Source organism: Chelonia mydas, chromosome 1, assembly GCF_015237465.2.
Source record: "Chelonia mydas isolate rCheMyd1 chromosome 1, rCheMyd1.pri.v2, whole genome shotgun sequence".
Classification (NCBI taxonomy): Eukaryota; Metazoa; Chordata; order Testudines; family Cheloniidae; genus Chelonia; species Chelonia mydas.
The window spans coordinates 317,328,412-317,340,452 of NC_057849.1; the positions used below are offsets into that span (position 1 = coordinate 317,328,412).

General features: G+C 39.8%; 1 protein-coding gene across 2 annotated transcripts in view; it reads right to left on the bottom strand.

Moving 5' to 3' along the window:
- The window catches only part of GRAMD4 (GRAM domain containing 4), a 137,657-nt gene that overhangs the window by 27,134 nt on the left and 98,482 nt on the right, over window positions 1-12,041 (bottom strand). For both annotated transcript variants that reach the window (XM_037889087.2, XM_037889086.2), the window contains exons 4-5: window positions 8,899-9,019; window positions 1,415-1,476 (exon numbers count right to left, since the gene is read on the bottom strand). In XM_037889087.2, the coding sequence (XP_037745015.1) occupies window positions 1,415-1,476; window positions 8,899-9,019 (183 nt within the window). The remainder of the gene's footprint in view (window positions 1-1,414; window positions 1,477-8,898; window positions 9,020-12,041) is intronic.

Genomic DNA, 12,041 nt, shown 5'->3' on the forward strand with positions numbered 1-12,041 from the left:
TGGTGTCCCCCAAGGACTGCGACCAGTACTGTTCAACATATTCATAAATGATCTGGAAAAAGGGATAAACAGTGAGGTGGCCAAATTTGCAGATAATACAAAACTACTCAAGATAGTTAACTCCCAAGCAGACTGCAAAGAGTTTCAAAGGGATCTCACAAAACTGGGTGACTGAGCAACAAAATGGCACATGAAATTCAATGTTCATAAATGCGAAGTAACGCACATTGGAAAACATAATCCCAATTACACATATAAATGATGGGGTCTAAATCAGCTGTTACCACTCAAAGAGATCTTGGAGTCATTATGGATAGTTCTCTGAAAACATCCACTCAGTGTGCAGCGGCAGGCAAAAAAGCTAACAGAATGTTTGCAATCATTAGGAAAGGGATAGATAAGACAGAAAATACCATATTGCCTCTATATAAATCCATGGTACACCCACATCTTGAATACTGCATGCAGATGTTGTCGCTGCATCTCAAAAAAGATATACTGGAATTGGAAAAGGTACAGAAAAGGGCAAAAATGATTAGGGGTATGGAACAGCTTCCTTATGAGGAGAGATTAATAAGACTGGGACTTTTCAGTTTGGAAATGAGACGAATGACAGAGGTCTATAAAATATTGTGTAGTGTGGAGAAAGTAAATAAGGATCTGTTATTTACTCCTCATAACACAAGAACTAGGAGTCACCAAATGAAATTAGTAGGCAGCAGGTTTAAAACAAACAAAAGGAAGTATTTCTTCACACAACGAACAGTCAACCTGTGGAACTCTTTGCCAGAGGATGTTGTGAAGGCCAAGACTATAACAGGGTTCCAAAAATAACTAGATAAGTTCATGGAAGATAGGTCCATCAATGACTATTAGCCAGGATGGGAAGGGATTCAAAACCATGTTCTGAAGTGTTCCTAGTCTCTGTTTGCCTGGGAACAGGCGACGGGATGGATCACTTGATGATCACCTGTTCTGTTCATTCCCTCTGAAGCACCTGGTATTTGGCACTGTCAGAAGACAGGATTCTGGGCTAGATGGCTGTTCTGATGTACTTATGTTCATCTTTGCTTTTAGAAGAGGACAAACAAACATTCTACTTAATGTCAAATACTAAAGAACATTTTAACACCAGCATTCTCATTTAACTTCAAAGGAAATCAAGAGTGACACAGAGCACTCTTTCCTTTCATCCTGTAAACTTAGGTTTGTTAAGTTAAACCATGGCTGTGTGAACAGAAGAGTATATCCACATAATCTTCATACGTAGCTTTCCAGAAGCCTAAATAAAGAACCAACAACTAGTACAGAAATGTTCCAGTATCATCTTGCAGATCAGTTCTGAGAGAAGAGCTTGTGTGAATAAAAACTGATAAGTGAATTAAATCACTAGTACTGACTTAGTCAAAACTACCTGTTCCATTGACTTGTGTTGGTGGTTTTGCGGGTTGCTGTGTTGTAGGCAGCTCTTCTGTTCTATAAAGAAAAAAAGCAAAAAGAAGAGATGAATTCCTGTAGAATCAGAGTATTTCATGCTTATAATTTCCCATGAATGAACCAGATGCATATTTTCATGCTGCAGGACTGCCTCTGCTGGGGAATGGGAGAAGTGCTGTCACTGTCTGTTTCCATGGCCGAGGCAGCACAAGAGCGTGGGAGGAGGGAGGCAGGAGGAAGAGTTAGGTTTGTTTCCATTGCAGTGCAAGCTGTGCTGGTAGCCAACGGGGAAGTAAAATATTCACTGTAGATTTTCACAGATTTTTAGAATCCGTGAAAACAGAATACGTTTACAGCGAAAGGCTAAAGCATGCCCCTCTTCCCTGACTGTTCAATTCCTCCTTCCTTTAGCTCTACAGCCAGCCATTCTACAGTTCATTCCAAGATATCTCTGTACACGTGTCGCATGTACAGTACAATGATCCAGAACTGATGTTCCCAACATGCATCAGGATTTCCTGACCATGCTTCCTTCCAATACTGCTGACTGGGTGGGGGATTGAGAAGCACAGTTCTAGAACAATACTCCAAAAGGTTTAATTATGCCATCATTACTACTAGAGCCACCAGCTACTTATTTTCATTAAATTAAGAATAAGACAAAGAGTTTCTTTAAATATGGTACTGTTTAAATTCCTATACAACAATACAGAGTGCACAGATATCAACTTATGATGAAATTACTTTTAAAACTTGCTGTAGTTAAGTTAATCATTCTTTCACTAGTGGGAAAATACAGGTTATGCAAAAGCTCAACATTTCTGTATATTGAACATACCAGGAGAGCTGAGGTGATAGATACCTGAAATGCCTAGAGCAAACATGATTGGTCATAACAGATGAGATCAAAGGTCCTTCAAGTCCAATATCCTGCCAGTTTGAAAAGTTAACTTTGGTACATTTATATTCAAATGTTATCACAATGTATTTAGATGCATATACGTGTCTGTTCCCATACCTAGTTTTCCATTTTGTTATTTTTACACTAATTTTCAGCAACTCTATTTCGATCCATAGCCAGCTGCTGTTAGGATGCTCTTCGATAAAACTGTGACCTTCAGGCATCTTCCAATCCATACAGCATGGCTCTGATACCATGCAACTAAACTGCTCCACTGGAGAAGTTACTCTGACCGTGTAGGATATAATAAGAGCTTCTTTAACATGAACTTACATGATTTCCAAACCTACTGCTTGAAGCAAAGGTATGATAAGTCACATACACGCATTCTCAAAGTTTTATGATATAGGTGCTCTCAAGTGTATTTTTCTCCATAAACACTAAGAGCCAAATCCTGCCTAGGTCAGCAAACTGCAGATGAACCTTCCTCTAACTACAGGAATCATGCATACAAGGCAGAATTCCACCGGATAGTCTGTGGGGCTCAGAAGTGCAACTAGCCCGATGCAATGCTGCTTATCTGTACAGGAGCAGCGTTCACCCCTAGCTGCTGATCACTGTAGGCTGCAGCATATACAGCACTGGGGAAGAGGAAGGATCCTGTAACAGATAGAACATGGCCCCTCAAAGACATGATGCATCAGTCGGCCTGCTAGTCAGCTAGCAGCAATTAAAGGTTAACAGATTTCCCAAAGGCCCAGACCCTATTGTTGCATGGGGAAGAAGCTCCCTTCCATCCTCAAGTGGTGCACCGCAAGATAAACCTATGCAAATCATAACATCATCCAACCTGGATTAAACCCCACTACAGCCAGGGGAGGAACACCAGATATAATGTGGGCAAGCCATTGTGGAGATTAAGCATGAGGAAAGCCAGGCAGCTCTCTCCATCAAAGATGTCCAGAATGCAATTTGAATTCAATGTCTTAGTGAGCTAACTGACTACAGTAAAAAAAGGATGTGAGGCAATGCTTCACAAGCCTCTGTTATGCACAACCTAATTAAATTGCAAAATTGATTTACAAGGATTAGATCCAATACCAGAGATCTGAAAGTTTCTAGGTCTTGCCAACTAACTGATCTTCAGACAGCCAAGTTATGTCACTACCTACCTGACCATAAGGAAAGGCAAAGAGACACAATTATTTCTCTGTGAATATGAAATGCAAAGAACTCGGCAACATGACACTATTCAGAAACAGAACTGAACATAGAGAACAAATGAAGGAGGGGCAGGTAATTTAGATCTCAGTTCCAAACATCTTTATATATTCTAATATTTTACAAACCTCCTCTATCCTGAACAATTCCCACAGAACTTTTACAGATTCAATATTGAGGAATAATTCACTTTCTGAAATGCAGACTACTAAAATTACAATTTAAAAAATGAAAGACAGTGATGTGCCGCCTACTCCTCCCTGGGCCTTTTCCATGCTGCATGGCATTCCTTTTTCAGCATCAAGCATTTTAACTCTCCTTCAAACCCTTTCTGAAAATTCATTAATTTAGTCTTATTGCTTAATTATGACTTCTGCACATGTATTATCTACTTCTCTAGTCTTGCCCTATTTATGTTTAAGCTTTAGTCACTTGCTATACAACAACTCATTTTCTCCCTCAGCTCTCTTTCCCTACCCAACTCTGTTTTACTTCCTGTTCCGTCAGCCTCATTACAGGCCTGCTCATTTTGCACTACACATGATGGTGTTTGCAGAATCAGGCATTTAGATTGTAAACTCTCTGTAGCACAATGTCTTTTTTAATCTGTAAAGCAATAGATATTAATAATGCCACCAGCAACTTCTCCTACTGACCCTGAAATATCAGGTTTAGGTAGGCAGGATATAATTATTCAAGCAAGTATTCTGCCAGGACACTGGGGTTCACACCTGCATTCTTACAAAGACGTACACAAAAGTGCCGCAGGAACCAATGGCCATAAGCAGTCAGGTCCTCTGCTTTGAATCTTATTTGAAATACAACACCATGAGCAGCACAGTGACATTTTTTGTCACATATTTCTCGGAAGGAGAAAGGATTTTAACTTATGATTTAAAATTAGTTCTGAATGCCAATATGAATAAGATTAATGCAACCTTGGGTGGTAATTTCTTGATATGACTAAGCTAACATCTGCTTGCCACTCACCTCTGCCCACAGCCTGACCGCTCAGAATCAGGATATGAGATGATAGTCCATGGCAGCTTTGGTTGCATCTGGGGGGTGGGGGTGGGTGGCACAGGGACTGTAATGAATTGCTTCAGACAGATTCATAGGGAGAAGCCATGAACTCCTTTGTTTCAGGCTTGTGCACTTCTAAAATAGTGGACCAAGTACTAGAACTAGGACACATTGAGTAAACAGGCTGGGTTGGAGACATCCTCTCTTCTCTGCAGCTCCTGAGCTCCTCCTTCAGCCAGGGAAATCCTGAGGCACACTGGCTTAATCATTGTCCCCACAACTCCCATGCCACCTGGAGCTGGGCAGCATGGTACAAGCTTCGTAAATCCACTCCAAATCCAAATTATCACATCAGTTCTACTGCAACTAGGAACTCCCACCCAGAAAAATGGGGAGAGGGGAAGGGCTAACTCTAAGGGGTACTAGCGTTAAGATTACAGTAAGTCATATGCTTACTCAACCTCAAATTATCTGCACTTGAACGCAAGGACTGACTAAATTGATAAAAAGGCCACTGTACCCAATAGAAATGCAGATCTTTTTTAAATGGGTTCATTTGTGCTTAAGCATATTGCAATTAGGAAAGCATGAAATGTCATTTATAGCTGTTCGTAAGTAGCAAATGACATGTAATATTACACAGTGGCAAAGTACAGGGTCACATGCTTCCACTCAGTTCTGAACCATGGAAACACCCTGCAACAACATCAAGATATTAGTAAGCATGAGTTTTATAGCTGCATGCATGATGCATAAATTAAAAAGGAAACCTGACACCAGACATGCTGGTTATTTACTCCAACATTCTCAAAGTGCTACGCAAACCCAAGTGTTTTTTTGGAAGTTGCATGACATGACCATATCATTACAATTTTTGCAGGAAAATTTTTTTTAAAAGATTGGAGCCACTGTATACCCATTCTAACCATACTGAGGTACTTTGGAATTAAATTAAGTGTACTTTGCCACAAAGTGCATCAGGTTGTGGACAGAACACAGAGGTGGTCTCCAAAATGCCAGTATTCTAACATCAGCACTTCACTGGTGACATAACTGGCCTCCTGATGACTGCTATGGAAGCTCAGAGAAGCAGAGATTCTAGCCCTGCATTTCTTACTGCAAACAAGTTCAGGGTTAGGTTATAAGTGTCCTCCAACCCTTGAAATATATTTATTTTAAAAGGGTGTAGGTAGACAATGACACTATTCTTCTCAAACTGGGGCAGGAAAAGTGTCATCCAAATTGTGCCCATGCAAAGTAAAGGTTTCTGAACTTGGAGTAATCTTACGTACGGCAATAGGTGAGTTAACACAACAGCTACATATATTCTGGATTTCACTCCTCTTGTTTGAATACACCCAACATTATTTTCACGTTAAATTTACTTCAGAGGAATGATTAAAGATTTACAAAAAATACACTGACTTCCCTTTCTCCCTGCCCACCAAACACTCCCATACTTGTAAACATCTAGCACACTTTATGTAGCTAACATCCTATGCTTGTAGGTTCTTTGCCAACAGAAACAGGACCACACAGGAGATCCTGTCAACAAAACAATACTGGTCCATGTGTTTTTAGGATGAACAGATGTTCCTGGGATGTTAAAAGGTTTCACAACAGATAAAAACATTCTCAAGAGTAGTACTGTACATGCAACCTATCACTATCTCAGGCAGATTAAAAATAAATAAAACAAGAAGTGCAGCCAACTGGATGTTTCGCAGACGGGTGTTCTGCACTGTCATCCAAAAGAGCCAGATAAGAATCTGTGATGTGGGTCCTGGTCTCTCATTTGCTAACCTGGCAGATCAGTTATGCATCATTCCACTGGCAAAGCACTGCAAGCTGCAGCTGCTGTACCAAAGACTGGGCAGTCCAAGGACATCCCTACAAAAAAGCCTCTATCTGGGTGCCCTCATGTTCTCAAACAGTTCCTTCCCAAATACTGTATGTTGGTGTGGGCACCACAGCTTCAAAATCAAGAACAATAGAGAGAAACAGAAGAAAGAAGCCAGGTTTTTGACAAGATGGTCCTCTTAAGCATCCCTTTTCTTGCCTTCACTGAATTGTAGTTGCAACATCTGTATTTGTCTTGGGGTACTTACAGGACCCAACAAAACTGTAGTATCTGAGTACCTCCTAACTAGTTCAAAATGGAAACAATCTTCTTCTTTCTACTCTACAGCTTGATTAGTTTTGGTTTTGTTTGGCTGTTCACGTTTGTAAGCAAGAGCTGCATTATGTGTCTGTGCGTGAAAATCATTTAAGGTGTTTTAAAATACACTTTGTGTTACGCGTAACTGATCAAAAAGAAATAAAAGACACTTAATTCACTCAAGTGGAAGGCACCTTAAAATAAAGACTGAGCTGACATGAGCATAAACATGGAAACTTTCCCAGTGCTGTTGTCTTTTTGGTCTTACACACATCTGCATGCCTCACAAACAGAACAGAGGGCAGAACTGGTGAAACAGGAACAAACTTGGGGGTTCTGACAATTTGGGGAATCCATGTGCAACTTTTGAATTCTGTTTGATATTATGGACTATGTATCTATATCAAACTACAAACCCCATTTTGATTGTAAGGCTGGTCTGTGCCTTCTCTGCCTTTTTAGCTCCATCTTGATCTGAAATTCCAATGGGTGGTAACACAAGGATTACAGTGGTCTTCTATTTAAATGGAGGCACCCTAGTTCAATGAGCTGGCTACCATCAAGAAGAACCAGTCCACCCAAGATGGGCTGGAATCCAGACAACTGATTGCCTGACTGGGGGTTTGAGGCTGAACAGAATATCACCTGATAAAGGTGGCTGGAAGTCATAGAAGGAAGGAAGAAAGGAAGGCAGGCAGGCAGGCAACAGCCATTTTACAGAAGGAGAACGAGAAGGAAACTGGCTACAAGAGTGAGAGCTGACTCCATGTTACAAGGAGAAGGCATAAACAAGACCTGGAACCCTGAAAAGACACTAATCCTGACCCCAAAGAACACCTACGGTGGCAAGGAAACTGAGGCAGGGAATAGTGTTCAGGCATTTGTTTTTATCTAGATATATATTTACACACTTCTTGTGGGGTCTAACGCAAAGAGCGATCGTTTGCAGAAATCCTTTTGCACAGTCTGTGCCTAAGCTTTAACTATCACATATTCCCAAAGACGTAAACTACGTATCAGTGTCTACAGGATGAAGCTCTGGGAAGGAGTGTACTTGAGCTACTGGAGTTTCTTGGGCTGTCAGTACTGGCCCTGGGGGCTTAGGGTAGCTGGGCCTCAAGGCTCCACTTCCAAAAGGGGTATCAGACAGTTTGGCATACAAGATGTGTGCCAGAGAGGCTGGACCAGAGACAGTGCTGGAGCCTACCCAGACCAAGGGAAACTTACAAATTACATAAGCCCAGCATGTGGGTCCAACTACAGCATTCTGATGAGTGTCCAGTAGCAGGAGCTCAACCAGGGCTGTGACAGGGATCATGTTAGATCATCAGCTGAACACGAGCTTCCAGTGCAACTCTGTGGACAAAAGGACTAATGCAATCTTTGCATGCATAAACAGGAGAATTTTGAGTAGGAGTAGTGGGGCTTACATTACAGCTGTATTTGGCACTGTGTCCAGCTTCAATATCCACAATTCAAGAAGAATATTGATAAATTGGAAAGGGTTCAGAGAAGAGCCATGAAAACGATTAAAGGATTGGGGGAAAATGTCTTATACTGAAAGACTCAGGCTGAACAGATTGAGCTCCTGAAAAGACATTTAAGGAGCAACTTAATCAGTCTGTAAGTACCTACATGGAGAATAGAAGATTAAAGAGCTCTCTTTCAAATTAACAGATAAAGGCATAACAAGATCCAGCGGCTAGAAGCTGAAGATAGACAAATTCAGACTGGAAACAAGGCATTTAAAAAAAGAAAAGAAAAAAAAAGAGGGTGTGTGTGTGTGTGTGGGCGGAAGGATTATTAACAAGTGAAACAGTTCACCAACTTATTCCAACGGTTGCGGTGGATTCTCCATCACTGGAAATTTTGAAATCAAGACTGGATGTTTTTCTAAAAAAACATGTTCTAATTCAAAAGAATTAATTCAGGAAAGTACAATGGCCTGTGTTATGCATGAGATCAGATTAGATAACCACAATGGTCCCTTCTGAACTTTTTAATCCATCAATTCTGACTTCCCTATTCTCTCTAATGAAACCCTGGGTGAATAAACAAGCATGAGTTTTTTTAATGTTTCTCTGTAACTCTTCACTCAGTGCCACCCAGATAGTTCAGCTGACACTTGAGCTATACTTTATGCAGTGATTTCTCTTACCTTGTTTTAAGTACTTCATTGACCTTTTGTTCTAGTTCCAATCTCCTCTGCCGTTCTTTTTCTAGTTCTTGTTTTAAGGTTTCGGCGTTTGTTTCTTCTCTGAGCTTCCTGAGCTCTTCCTCTGTTAAGAAAGGAAGGAAGAAAGGTTTAATTACCTTGAAGTGTTAAGAAAAATCTAAAAGCAACCCATCAAGACAAATAAGTAACCAAATGGACTGCTTTACATGCATGTCTATGCAAATATATTGTCCAGAAGAACAGAAAGACCAATTTATATAATATTTTGTTATTGCTGTTGAATATGCTCTTCATAAAAAGGAAGTCTATTTTTCAACATGTCCATATGCACCATAGAAGGGTAACATTGGTTAACAATTATTTTAAAAGGATGGGGTTAATTACAATGCACTTGCAAAACAGTTAAAATAGTAAAAGAAACATGAAATAAACTTGAGGCATAAGCTATCAGTACCCAATACAGTTTTCTATATTGGATCCCAGGAACAGGGAAGTTTCTCAAGTGATAGAAGGGTTCTTCACAGCACAGGAAATACAAGGCAATTTTTTATTTTCCCTTTACATTAGATATAGGTCCAAACCAACACCCTAGATCTGAGCACTTTTAAATTTGGGCAAGTTTTTAATATAAACTTTGCCACTGAGGCCCATTCCTACCCAGGATGTAGGTTACATTTTTATGGCCAATAGGGTGTTATGATACATGCTTTTACGAAAAGCCTGTTGTGTTGAATCAACCAGTACAACCAATGAAAAGCCTACTTAATGACTAATTAATCTTGCAGTCTGGGAGGTTGGAGAGTTTACTGATAGTATCCTTTTCACAATTCCATATTAGTCTCCAATGAACAAAAGGATTCAATGTCACTTCCAGCACATCACTCTGAACAGATGCACAAAGGCATGAAACAAAACAAGACAGGAATTCGCATTAAATTTTTAAAAATGAAAGTTACTCTGCTCAGTATTTTGTTGCTTTTTTTTTTAATTGCCTTGACAATAAGCAGCAGAACAGCTGTAATGTCTCAAACTCAAAGCAAACCAGACAAGGGAAACCAGCTAATCCTGCTATCCCCACAGAAACAGATCTATGCTATAAGTTATTTCATACAAACTAACAACACATGCTTATAACAATATGTCCTGTCCTCTGGCTAGCTGTTCTGTGCCTATCCATATCACTTCTTGTAAGTCTGTACTAATCAGAGGGTTGTGCAATTTGCAAGAACATTTTAATATATTTTAAGTGAGTTGGTCGTAGATAGAGAGATGTTCTGTCCACTCTCCATTTCCCTAAACTCTGAATACACACTAAATGTTTACAGTACATTTGGGGTAAAATAAGTGACTCAAGTGACTGATCATAGGATACAGCTCCATTTATTGCTAGGTTACTGGTTCAATTTCCACCCATGTCTGGAGGGAATGAAAATTTTTATACCACTGATGTCTTGTAAGGAGTCCCTACAAAAAGACGGTCAAGTATTGAATGAGCATGGAAACAAAGCCACCCTCAAATCCCTAAAGGAGTTTCCTCTGTGTCAGTGTTGTGGCACATTAGGGAAAGAAGGAGGAGGAAACTTTGACAGCTATTGCACAAACTGTATCTGTTTTGTAGATAAACAAAACAGTTTCAGCGTAACAGTCAATGAGCCGGGGTGACAATTCAGAGTAGTTAAAAGTTAGTGAAATATTGCAACAAAGTATCAGGTGAAGCCTGAGTGCTGGGTAAAAATGTAATGGGCCAGAGCGAATGAAATATACAGATTAACATTACAACGAAGAAAGACAAAATGATTTTACAGTGTATATGTACACAGCAGACCCACCAAGTGGTGCATATAAACCTCAATCACCATGAAAGATTGTTGCTTAGACCCTATTTCCTTTCCACAGTTTGTTTTCATTGATTCAGTCATACAAAATTAAATTGAAAAAAGTCAAGCATGTGAAAATCATACACGTTGCCTGAATCATCACACAATGTATAACTTATGAGTTCTGGTAGATATTATAAAGTTATTATGGAACTATTGTACCATGGAATGCATAAATATAGATGTGGTACTCTAGGGGGGGATTCTGTGCCAAAAAAATTACAAATCCTGAAAATTTTGTCAAAACAAAACACTATAATCTCCAGTTTCAATTGTTTTGGTAAGTTATTTAAACTACAATACAGAAAAAAGTCACGAATAACTATTCAGCATTTCCTAAATACATAAAAGTTAAGTTACAAAACACTTGGTAACTAATAGCCTGCATTTAAATTACATTACAGAACACCAAACAGCAAAGAAAGAAAGAACAGAATGTAGTTTTAAATTGCTCAGACTTTCACACATGGAAGTCATACAATTTCGCTAATCATTGTCCTGGACCTGGCTGGATACTTTGGGAAGCATTTGGTTCTGATTTTCCTGACATTTTATTTACTGCTTGGTAAATGTATTATTTGCCCTCTTTTTTTTAAATGAGTAAGTATAATAAATCCTGAGCTGTAATCTAACCTCATTGTGCCACTCTGGCACAGGAAAAAAGGGAGAAAGCACATAGATCTGCCTAGCTGATTCCCTTACTGTCATTTATAAGGCTTTACCTCACTCTGGCAATGGAGGGGCCTTAAAGGTTTTACAGAATGGGAACAATTAACTAACAATAGGAACATTAACAATGTTACCAAGCTGGCAGGCTGCTGCACATCTGCCCCAGGGAATGAGATCAATTAAGCATCAACAGCAACATTAACAAAATGTGGGGTTGGTTTTTTTACAAAAGCTATTTTCTTTAATTTCAAAGCAAACAATTTTCAGTAAAATGATACTATTTAATTGGGTGTTTTTCGATTCTCAAAAAGTTACAGGCATGTTACTAGGCAGGCAGGCTGCTGCATTTCTGCCTCAGCAAATGAGATCAATTAACTAGCAGGCAGGCTGCTATATTTCTGCCTCGGGGACAGAGTCTTGCTCATGCGTAATAAAAAGAACTAGCCCCCTCCACGCCCGGCGAGCCACATTAGTAAGCGAGAGGGATAGTCTCTCCCTCGCTTGTTAGCCAGCCCAGCCCCATGACAATGATTAACATCTCCCCCATAGGCACGCCCAGTCCCCTCCACCTGCAGTGAT